At 48.6% G+C, this 12,264-nt stretch overlaps 1 protein-coding gene across 2 annotated transcripts in view; it reads right to left on the reverse strand.

Annotated features, from left to right (window-relative positions):
- Positions 1-1,312: 1,312 nt before the first annotated feature.
- MCF2L2 (MCF.2 cell line derived transforming sequence-like 2) overlaps positions 1,313-12,264 on the reverse strand; it is a 256,628-nt gene continuing 245,676 nt past the window's right edge. For both annotated transcript variants that reach the window (XM_056121975.1, XM_056121974.1), the window contains exons 26-28: positions 4,904-4,948; positions 1,693-1,778; positions 1,313-1,426 (exon numbers count right to left, since the gene is read on the reverse strand). In XM_056121975.1, the coding sequence (XP_055977950.1) occupies positions 1,334-1,426; positions 1,693-1,778; positions 4,904-4,948 (224 nt within the window). In that variant the 3' untranslated portion in view covers positions 1,313-1,333. The remainder of the gene's footprint in view (positions 1,427-1,692; positions 1,779-4,903; positions 4,949-12,264) is intronic.

A 12,264-nucleotide genomic window follows, 5' to 3' on the forward strand; every position in this document is an offset into this window, starting at 1 on the left:
GCCACCTCCAGGCGCCAAGATGCGAAGAGTACAGCCGGGCCCTTGGTTCCATCTGCCTGACGCTGCTTCCTGCACGATGGCCTGTCTCATGCTTCATGTCCCTCACGGTCTTTCTTCATAACATCTCTAGTAGCTGTAGAAACTCTTCTTATATTAAATCCTCGCTGCTAAAATAACTGGTATAGTACCCCCCTCCCTCTAGAATGGATCCTTACTGAAAATCATTATAATACTAAATAATCCTGAAAATAAATAAATCTGAAAACAGAATAAGCAAAAATACAAAATAGGAAAATAATAAAAATGGCAAAGGCATCCTTGAAAGAAATAATCCAGAAAATGACTCAAAACTTTTGTATATCAGAAACTCTAAAAATAATTCAGGTATATGATACCCAAAATGGACTTCCACCCAAATCATTTATTACAATTTAAATCATTGTAAAGTTAAACAATGAAATAAATTAATGAATGTCAAAATAAATAACTCAGAATTAAAAAAAAACCCTGATGAGCTTTAAGGGATGTAAAAATGACTCAAAACTCAATAAACTCAATAGTGAAAAGTAGAACAACTATGAAAGTAAATAACTCAGTCATACATGACTGTCAGGCTAATTAACTTGAAAATATATAACTTTGGAACATGTGTGCTGGAGTCTGGAATTCAGGAATGTTTATATTCTAGGTATGAGCTCCACCAGCAAGCAGAGCCTCCAGCTCCTAAAAGAACTACCAGCAAGTAACTGAAAATGAATAAGAAGAAAGAAAGAAAGAAAGAAAGAAAGAACAACATCCTAGCTTGAAGATAATGTAATTATAAATAGGTGACTTAAAACTAGAACTGAAACAGTGACCTCAAACAAAATAACAAATATTATGAAGAATGAATAAGAAGGAAAAGTAATTTTCGATTAAAAGGGCTCAATGGAAACGCAAAGGTCGCAGGCCCAGCGGCTGCTCTGGAAAACGGAACCATTCTGGACCCAGGTCACACCTGCACCAAGTGCCACGTCCCCCGGGCCCAGACTCCCGCCCTAGTTCCACAAAGTGGGGGGGCGCGCGAGGACAGCCGGGAATCTGGAAACTCCTGCTCTGAAGCATTGCAGGGAAGCAGGCGACAAGCGCTCCCAGGAAACAGCCGGGGCCTGGGCGGCTCTCAAGGGTGGCGGGGGGTCCCCGGGCATCCTTCCCTGTGCCCCGAACCCCGTCGCACCAAGCCAGTGGACTCCCGCCCGCGCTGCTCCATCGGTTGCTCCGCGCAGGGCGCTCGCCGATGCTCAAACCCAGAGCCAAGTGGGAGACCCGCTCGCTCCTCTTTCGTCCTTTGCACCTACGGGTCTTGCTTGCCGCTGTCTCTTCCTTCCTGGGAGTTGCTGGGGGGACAGGTTTCGTAGGTGTCCTCCAGCTGGAAAAGTCCCGAGAGCTGGAGGGGACACAGGCGCATCCTCTGGGTTAGTGGGAAGAAGTCAGAGTTGGGGCGGGGGGGGGGGGGGGGGGGGTGAAGAGGGGGTGTCAGTGTGCACAGGTCTGACCAGGCCCACCCCAGCTCCCCAGAAAGCTGCACTTTGCTAAGGGTGGGCGTGTGGGGGCCTGCTGGGAGGGGCGCATCTCTTGGCATGTGTGGTGACCTCAGCTTCCCGGGGTGGGTCACCGGGAGGGGTCGGGAGGGGGGTCCTGTGGGGACATTACACTCAGCGCGCTGCTCTCCTTCTCCAGGTCTCGGGGCGCCTCTCCATCCTCTGGGCTGTTGGACACCGGCTCCCGGCTGGAGCAGCCTGGGGAAAGGAGGGAGAAGGTGGTCGGGGACAGACCCCCCCCCCCCACGCCCCCTCCACATCTCAGCCCACTTCCAGGAGAGCTATTGCACTGTAACCTGCAAGCTCTGGGATCCAGCCTGGAAGCCTCTAGCTGGACAGAGAACAGGTGTCCACGTGGAGTTCAGCCCTTAAATCTTGGCCTCCAAGAAGCACCCCCCCCTCTCTTTCTCTCTGTCTCTCTGTGTCTCTTTCTCTCTCTGTGTCTCACTGTCTTTGTCTCTGACTCTGTCTCTCTGTCTTTCTTTCTCTTTCTCTGTCTCTCCGTCTGTCTCTGTTTCTCCCTTTCCCTCTCTCTTTCTCTGGGTTTGGGCCACACATACCCAGCAGTGCTCGGGTCCTACTCCGGGCTCTGTGCTCAGGGATCGCTCCTGGCAGGCCTCAGGGAGCCTCTGGGAGTGAACCTGGCTCAGCTGTGTGAGGCGAGAGTTCTAAGGCCACACCAGCTCCCACCCCTTTTTGTCCCTTTGTGCTTCCCAGAGTGGTCCTGCCCCTTTCCCCGCCCAGCCCCCCTTCCTGCCTCCCCAAGGCTTGGAGACTCTGGGACATCACTACACGCCCCCCCACCCCACCGGACCCCCGCCCCCCGGAATATCAGAGGCCCAGCACTGTCTCTCTCCTTCAGCGAACCTACTGCACCCCCTGCCCCCGCACACTGAATGTCGCTCTGTGCCTGCAGGGGTCCTCCCCCAAGCCCCCTTTACCAGACCGAGCCGAGCGGGAACCACCACTTGGTGGGGGAGCACTGCAGAGGGGATCACCCCACCCACCCTCCTGATCTAGACTCTGTCTGCAGTCTGCAGGGGCCTCTACTCCCCAAGAGTTTAGGAAATGGGCCACCTGCAGGACCCCCCCCCCCCACCTTCCCTCCAGAGGGGCACCAGGTCAGCTGAGAATGGATCCAGGATCCAGGGGGATGTGAGGATTCAGGAGGAGGCTGGGCAAGTCTAACCCCGAGGGGGGGGGGCTGGGGGAGGGAGGAGCAGGAGGAGGGGGATTCTGAGGTTGGGGGGTGGAGTGGGTTCCAGGAATCAGAGGGAACAGGAAAGGCATAAGTGGGAGCTGCCCATCGGCCACCCCAGAGCCCCCCCAGCCGGCCAGTGGGCTTAAACAACATGGGGGGCTGTGAGCAGCCCCTTGCTGGAGCCCCCCCACCCCCACACACGGGGTTTCCAGCAGCTACCACAGTGGTCAAGACTGAAGCCAAGCCCGGTTCATGGGAGGGAGGAGTGGTGGCGGGCAGAGGGGATGCTAGTCCAGAGTGGGGGGGGGGGGGTGAGGGGGAGGGGGGGAGGGGGCTGCAGTGCAGGTAGGTGGCACCTGAGCCGGTGACTGAGTGCCCATCTCTGCTGCATCCCCGTAGGGCAGTGGGCATGGGCCTGATAGAGGGGCACACATATAACCGGGGGTGCCTGCAGGATGTCTGTGGGCGGTAGCCACTGTCCACCTTCAGGGAAGGGCTTGGGGGGAGGAGGCCACTCCTGACTGAGCTCATCCCACACACTCCCCACCCCAGCTCAGGTTTGGGATGCAGGGGTCCCTGGGCCTCTGGGCAGCCATGATGATGGGGGAATGAGCCCCATGACAGTCTGGAGGGAGTGGCCACCCCTCTGAGGGGAGCGTAAAGGCAAAATTACATCCCAACACGGCGTATTCACATCCAGGTGTATGCGGAGACACGAGCTTGTGGCAGAGTGTTGCCTCACAATGGCTGGCAGACAGCTCTCCTCCCCTCCTTCCTGCCCATTTCCATTCCCCCTCCACGTGAATACGCCACCCCGCTCCATCCCATCCCTTCCCATTCTGTTCTGTTGCAGTTCATTCCGTTCCATCCCATTCCATTCAGTTCCACTCCCACCCGCCCCTCCCCAGTCCCCAGCCCTCCTCTGCCCTCCCCTCGGAGACAGGAGAAGGGGTGCCCCCTACAATTATTAGGGCGATCCCCTTGCCTAGTGTCCACTCCACTGTCGAAGCTTCCGAGCCTACAGCTGCTCTGGAGACTCCAAGGGTCTCCCTGCAAGCTGGATGCTTGGCAGCAGAGACCATCACCTGCTCACCAGGTGCCCCTCATGAAACCCTGGGAGAATTCAGGCATCTCAATTGGCCCAGGAGAGCGCCCCTGAGTCAGAGCCCCTGGTTTCACAGCAGGGACAGTCGGCTGGGGGTGTTTCCAGTCTCCCCAGCCTTTCCCCATACTTAACCCCATCTCCAGCTCTCACTGGGCTTTGCGACACTAAAGTCTCAGGTACTTCAGGGAGAGCAGCCCCTGGGGATGAGGGGAAGCTCAGTGCCTCCAGTGTGGCCCACCAGAGGGGGTACACAATAAAGCAGAAGGCTTTATCCACGGGGCTTTATGCCCATGGGCTGCAAGAGCTGCGTGTGCTTGGACCCGGCCTCTCACAGCTGTGGGGCCTTGCGTAAGTCACTCAGTGTCTCTGAGCACCAGAAATGTCTGACTGTCCCCAGAGATGGGGATCATGTGGTGTATTCTAGCAAAAGAGACCCTTTAACTCACCTAAAATGTCTGGTATGTCAAAGAAATTTAATAAATAACACCTGCAATTATTAATAACAATACTTATGTTATTATTAAATGACATCTTATTATCTCCTTTTTACTTTGGAGAACCCAGCAAGCTACCGAAAGTATCCTGCCCTCACGGCAGAGTCTGGTAAACTTCCCGTGTCGTACTCAATATGCTAAATACCAGTAACAATGATGGGTCTCATTTTCCAAGAGCACTGAATATGGCTCTTTTAAAATCTCATGGCTAGGTTGTTCGTCGATTGCCTCAAGCAGGTGAAGGAGACGTTACTGGTGCCTGCTCGAGGCAATCGACTAACAACAGAATGATCGTGATCGTGATCGTGAATACTTATACTAAAGAAATTTCCACTGGAGGTATTGGTGGCGGGAAACGTACACTGGTGAAGGGATTGGGCATTGGAGCATCGCATGCCTGAAACTCAATCACGAACAACTTTGTTAACTGTATATCTCATGGTGATTCAAAACAAAAATAAAATTAAATTTTAAAAAGAAAAGATTTCAGAATAGCCCTGGGCATCAGTGGGCTCTTACTCACATTTGGGGGAGGTCTGTTGGTCATTGTCTTCATCTTCATAATTATCTGAAGGAAGGAAGCACATTATAAAGGCAAAAAAAGTTACTTTTATTTCATTTTATGGGAGGTGTGGGGTCTGGGGCCTCAAGCTGCTGGTGCTCAGTGGCTATTCCTGGCTCCGTGCTCAGGAGTGACCCCTGGCAGTGCTTGGAGATCACACCAAGGCTGACAAGCGCCTTAACTCCTGTACTATTCCTCCAGCCCTTAAAAAGCAGTTTTTAAAGGAAACACAGAGCGCGTGTGTGCGTTTGCGCGTGCGTGCGCGCACACACACACACACACACACCCCAGAAAACCCAAACATAAAGATTCGTAGGTTCTTGATATACACATTCACCATGATAACAGCAAAATGTGAAGAGATCTTAGACAATGGGCAAGAAGAGCAAGACTGGTCCCCAGCGACTTCCAGCTGAGGGTTGGGATGACAGACCCTGGGTCTCGGGCGCACTCCCAGTGCAGGTTCCAGACAAATCCTGGTGTGCTGAAGGCAGACAAGAAGGGGAAAGGTGGGCTGGGCAGATTTACTCCGAGGACGGTCACGGGGTCCTTTACAGCAGGTCACATACATCCTAAATGACTTTAGGAAATTTAATTTTAGCACATGATTTTCAGAACTATTAAGGTCTAATGTTTTCCTTAAAAACAGAATGAAATTTAACAAGGAAGATCCTTCTGTTTAATTATCCCTGCCACTTCTGGGATGGGAGTGAAGGTGGGAAAGAGAGGGGAGGGGCCGGAATTCCAGACTTTGAAATAACATCATGGTCTTTTCTTATGACGCACTAGCTGGCACAAGGCTCTACTCAATTTATTTACACACACACACACAAACACACACTTTTTTTTCCTTACCCCAGAGACTACCCCTTCCCCTCCAGTTTTCTGTTTGGTTGTTTATTTTGCGTGTCCCAAACCGCACACTTACTTGTGGGGCACCCAGACTTACACACCGGGTTTGTGGTGCTTGTGTGGGGTCCCAACAGCAGGTGAGGGATCCCCAAAGCAGAATCCGATGTCAGTGCCTGCTAGTTCAGCAGCTGTATTCTAATGATGGGCCAAGTATTTTGAAATTTTCTTTCAAGCTAGATTTTTCTCTATTTCTCACAAGCATGCCGAATGCTTCAAGGGCATCTTCATCCCACTACCTAAAGGATATCACCATCTCCTGTGGCCACGGAGAACAGCCTTAAAGCACAGCACAGTCACCCAGAGCTTTCTTTCCCCTCTGGTTGTTGCCAACAATAGGCTGGTGGGAATGGAGGCACTGGCCGAGGAGCTCTGTCTGATCAGTCTTTGAATTCTCACAGCCAGACTAGAGGATGCAGAGGGTTTTGTACCATGATGGGTGAGAAGCACTGAAGCGCAAAAAGGCTAATTCATCCCAAGAGATGAGTGAGCCTGTACTGGATCTAGAGAAGGCCTTAGTGCCTGAGCCCTAACTATTGTGCTACGCCCAACAGTGCTTAACTCAGCCAACTCTGCCTTCTAAGACTAAAAGCCCCTGAGGTCACTTTCTGTGATTTAATTCATTCTATTAGGTCTGCTGAGCCCACAGCAGGGGAAGACCCTGGGAAATTTGGGGTGGTGACTGAGTCAAGCATCCATATCTAGGGTATCCAGCGAGGGATTCCATTTCCTTGGCAACCCTGTCTTTAAGCTAACAGGAAGCAAATCATCCCCCCCGCCCTTTTTAAAATCTCTACTCCCAGAGAGAGAACAAAAGGGAATGCCCTGCCACAGAGGCAGGATGGGATTGGGGGGATGGGGGTGGGGCGGGAGGGATACTGGAATTAGTGGTGGTGGAGAATGCGCACTGGTGGAGGGATGGGTACTTGATCATTGTATAACTGAAACCCAAGCACAAAAATTTGTAAGTCTACAACTGTACCTCATGGTGTTTCACTAATAAAAATTAAAAATAAAATAAAATCTCTACTTCCAGTTAGTTCATTACAACACCACTTTTTAGGGTCCTTGCAAGCAGCTGACCAAGGTTTGATCCCCAGAACCCCATATAGCCCCATGAGCACTGCCAGATGTAGCTCCCTGCCCCCACTCCCCCCAAAAACCCTAAAATCCAAACAAAGAAAACCAAAAAGCAAACAGCACTCTTCATCCAAGTGGGGCAGTTCAGACATTATCATGCAAACATTTTAACAAAAACTAACTGCTACCAAACAAGCATTTGCCTCTCCTCTGCCCAGTTGCTTGCACATTGTATTGTCCAAAAGCATATAGGCAGTGATAAAAGTTTCAAATGTTATAACTCTGCGGAGAGGGTGTCAAGTGGGGCACAGGGTTTACTTCTGGGGTTGTGCTCGGGAACACTCCTGGTCGTGCTTAGGGAGATATATTCAGTGAAGGGGCTTCAACTGGAAGGGCTGCCTGCAAAGCAAGTGCCTTCCTCCAAGTAAACTCTCTCCAGCCCCACACAGGGGCTGTGATTTTTTTTTCATAACACAAGTTTTTTCCAAATAAAAACATTTAAGCAACAGAAAACAAATCAAACTGCTGGTCACCATTAGTGCAGATTTACTTTATTCAGAACTATTTCTTTTCATGTTATCTTGTGAATCCTTAAAGGTTCAGTTTACCCACAAGAAGTAAACGGTTGAAAACGCCATGTCTTGAAAGACATTCCTCTTCCTTCCGCTTCTAGAGATGGTCACACTTGCACTCTTGGTCCTGCGCTTGACCTTCATTCCCACGTGTCTTGTGCTCTCTGCTTCTCTGTGATAATCACTGTGACATGGTATTTATGTGGCTGGCTCTTTTCTTGGGATCTACTATGATCTACTTTTTCTCAGTAGATAGGGCACCTGGATGGGTGCTGATTCACTTTCAATCCTCAGCATGTGGATTCCCAAGAATCACATGTGGTTCCCCAAGACCCACCAGAAGTGATGCCTGAGCACAGAGCTGTTGAATATGCACACGCTTATGGAAATAGATATGCCTGGGGCTGGAGAAAGTGAATTATGGGACCTTAATTCCACGAGAAAACTGGCATCACTCCAAGCTTCTGGGATGGAAACATTCTTGTTTCTGCTACCTCTCCCAGTGAAGACTGCTTTGAGATAAAGCCACTTCAATGATATCTGCACCTACATCGTAGTCTTAGTAAATGTAAAATTTGCTTAGTAAATGTAAAATGTAAAAGTCTTAGTAAATGTAAAATTTAGTGACATCTGCATCTACATCGTAGTCTTAGTTCCCTTCAATATGTAAAAGCCTGTCTGGGTTAGATCGCATAGATAGGCAAGTGTCTGTAAATGTTTGCCCTCCTTCTTCTGATGACTGTTAATCTAAGAGAATAAACAAGGAAGGTGGGAGAGCCCTCAGCCTACAGCATTGTTAGCCCCTGACCTCAGGCTTTTCTCTCTTTGGTTTCTCTTGTTTTCTTAATCCTCACAGCCCCTGCTTCAGATCTTCCCACCCTGGGCTGGTCCCCAGCACAGAGCCAGGAGTAAGTGCTGAGCACCCAAACCGACAAAAATAATAGGATAAAAGAAAACAGAAAGATTAATGGTAGGTAGCAGTGTCTCAGTAAGCATTCCCATTAATCACCAGCACTGGCATCTTACGTAGCTCTTGAAACTGCACTGCGGGAGATGGTCTTATTTCTAGTCATGATTTCTCCAAACTCGCCACCACACAGTGGCATTCTGGAAGTACCCATTTCCCTACTGGAAGGCGCATCGGTACCCCTCTCAAGGGGAGGTCGCCTGTATGAATCCGAGCCCAGACACCTGATGTAGGTGGTTCTGTTAGCTGGAGTGGGGAGGAAAGCAGGGATCCCACAGGGAACTGGGGGCAGAGCATCAGGAGATGGTTCAGGAGATGTAGGCAGTCAGCAAGTGTGCGAGGACACGGGAGATCTCTATTTCAGCTATGTGGCACCAGGGGCTTCTTCCACCAGACAAGGGGGAGTGCGAAGGGGAGGAGTGAAGATCTGGAGGGTCCCTGGTGGGGTCTGCCACTGGCCCCTGCATGGCCCCGCAGAGCAGTCGCAGAATTTGTGCAGAGGCAGCAGGAAGGAAGCAGAATGGCAAAGGGCACATGGATAGGAGCTCACTGGGTGCTAGACAGAGACAGGGGAAAGACCTCCAGTTCCTGCCCTAGAACCTTCTAAACCCCCATCTCCCGCCTGGCCCCCTGCCCCTGAGGGGTGGATCCTACTCTGGAGGAGCAAGGAGCAGCATGGCACTTCGAGCCTTCCCTGAACAGGTCATTAAATTTTTATTTGGATTTATTATTATTATTATTATTATTATTATTATTAGCTGGAGTGATAGCACAGCAGGTAGGGCATTTGCCTTGCACACAGCCGACCGGGCTGACCCAGGTTCGATTCCTCCGCCCCTCTCGGAGAGCCCGGCAAGCTACTGAGAGTATCCCGCCTGCATGGCAGGGCCTGGCAAGCTCCCCGTGACATATTCGATATGCCAAACACAGTAACAACAAAGTCTCCAATGGAGATAATTGATGAACAACCAACAGGAGGACAGTGCTACAGTGCTATGATGATGATGATGATAATGATGATGATGATGATGATGATGATGGGCCACTTGGAAGTGCTCAGGACTTAACTCCTGGCTCTGCACTCAGGGATCGCTCCGGGAGGCGGGGGCCTCAGGGGACCCTAACAGATGCCAAGGATTGAACCTGGTTTGTGGTGAGCAAGGCAAGCGTCCTATATGCTGTACTATCATTCCCACCCCAGTGCTTTTTTTCACTCTATCACTGTCATCCCGTTGTTCATTGATTTACTTGAGTGGGCACCAGTAATGTCTCCATTCATCCTAGCCCTGAGATTTTAGCAGCCTCTTCTTACTCATCTTTCCCAACGCTGCCGTATTGGAGACTCTTTCAGGGTCAGGGCAATGAAACGTGTTATTGTTACTGTTTTTGACATACTGAATACATCACGAGGAGCTTGCCAGGCTCTGCTGTGCAGGCATGATACTCTCGGTAGCTTGCTGCGCTCTCCGAGAGGCCATTACTTTTTTTAAAATCTGAAATTGCAGGCTAGAATTTGTTTCTGTTTCTTTCATTTTGCAGGGAGGGGTACACCCAGCGGTGCTCCGAGGTTGCTCCCAATGTGGTCAGGGATACTCCTGGCAGTGCTCATAGGACCCTGTGATACTGGGGAAGGAGCCTGGAGTGCCCACATGCAAAGTACATGCTCCAACCTTTTGAGCCCTCTCCAGTCCTGCTTCTGTTTATTATCTAGATTTTACATTCCTGTTATAAGCCGTGGAACAAGAGGCCAGACTTGAAGAGAAGTCATGGATGTGTTTATGAATTGTTAGCAGAATCAATTGTCATGTCTGCATAACACAGGTGTCTTTTTCTGCAGACAGGAGAAGGGATCCAATTAAAAATATCAAAACTCAAAACTAGGCTAAATATTGGTATAATGTCAATTCTCTTTCCAATTTGATCAATACAGGTGACATAATTCTAATCAAAATCCCAGTAAATTTCCACAATTCCCTGCATACATTGCTTTTAAAATACATTCTGAAGTGCTAAGAATAGAAAAGAATTGAATTTTTTTTTTAAGGGGAAAACAAAGTTGATGAAGTCAATCTAATTTTAGGACATCGAGTGACAGTAATCAAGTTAGTGAGTGATGCTGTCAAAACAGACAGATCACTAAAACAGATCAGAGCATCCAAAAATAGAACGTGTGTGTGTGTGTGTGTGTGTGTGTGTGTGTGTGTTCGGCCACACCCTGTGGTGTTCAGGGACTACTCCTCCCAGTTTGGTGCTCAGGAGACCAAGTGGTGTCTGGCATAACACACAGGATCCAGCATGCAAAGCCAGCACACTAGTCCTCCTAGCTATTCCCAGCCCAGAAAGAGACACATTTACATATTTAATTAGTAAAATAAGAGTCTTTTCAATAAATGGTAATGCTAACTAATGGTTGGAGATATGCCAAAAGACTAAACTTCAATCCTCAACTTTGCACCATCTATGACATCCCTCCATCCCTTAACAACAACAATGGCAACATATCAGAAACCAGGCCTGAGCCATAGTACAACAGAGCACTTGCCGTGCAAACGGCAGACCCAGGTTTGATCCCCAGCACCTCATATGGTTCCCTGAGTCTTGCGATGAGTGAGTATCCCTGAGCACTGAGCCAAGTGTAAGCCCTGAGCACTGCCAGGTGTAGCCCCCAAACAAAACCAAAACCAAAACACCCCAACCAATAAAACAACAACCAAGCCCTCGAAATGAACCAGAGATCTACATGTAAAGCAAACTATAAAAATTCTGGAAGAAAACGGGTAGCTTAGCAATAAGGCACTTGCCTTGCCTGTCTATGACTCTGGGTTCAATCCCTGGTACCATAAGGGGGGGAAAAGGCAATGAAAAAAAGGTAATGAGAAAATCTTTGTGACTTTAAGCAGTTTTTTTTTACTATAACACCCAAGTATGAGTGTTATTCATAAATAACACCCCAAAAACCATTGCTTTTAAAATTGGATATTATCAAAATTAAGTATTTGGCCAGAGAGAATATAAGGGTTAAAGCATTTGTGTTGCAAGAGACCAATCTCCAGTTAGATCCCCAGCACCACATATTGTCCCCAACGTACTGCCAGGAGCGACCGACCCCTTGAACCCAGAGCCATAAGTAAACCATGAGTACTGCCAGGTGTGTCTCATGCCTCTTATTCTTCAAAAACCAAATACAAAACCAAAACCAAAAAAAAAAAAAAAACATAAAAAACCCCAGCTAAATTAAAAGTTTTTATGTCATGAGAATGAAAAAAATAAACGACACACTAAAAGAAAATATTGACAATGAATTTATAATAAAGGATTTGCATATAGGATATATTTTTAAAAAACTACAAACAATAAGGAAAAAATTGAGCAAAAACCTTGAAAAGACATTGAACCATATAAAGATATCTGGATGGCAAAGAAACACATGAAAAGATGTCCCAGCATAGTCACCAGGAAAAGCAAGTTAAAACTTTGATGGAACACTGGTATTTACCTATCAGAAGGCCTAACATTAAAAAGATTCACAATATCAAGTGTAATTGAAAAGGTAGAGAAAGTCAAACTTATAGATAGTTATAAAGACGTAAAAGGGTGTGACCACTTTGGAAAATAATTTTTCAGTTTCCTTAAAAGCTACCACCCCAGCACAGCATGTGGTCCCCTGAGCAAGACCAGGTATGCCCCTCTGCCAAATATTAAACATACATCTGCCACATGGCCTAACCAACATATTGTTGGATGGCTGTCAAAAAAAGACCCTCGAATGTTCAGGGCTGGGTTGGTAGCTTACC

The sequence above is a fragment of the Sorex fumeus genome, unplaced genomic scaffold (genome assembly GCF_029834395.1).
Source record: "Sorex fumeus unplaced genomic scaffold, SorFum_2.1 ptg000044l, whole genome shotgun sequence".
Lineage (NCBI taxonomy): Eukaryota > Metazoa > Chordata > Mammalia > Eulipotyphla > Soricidae > Sorex > Sorex fumeus.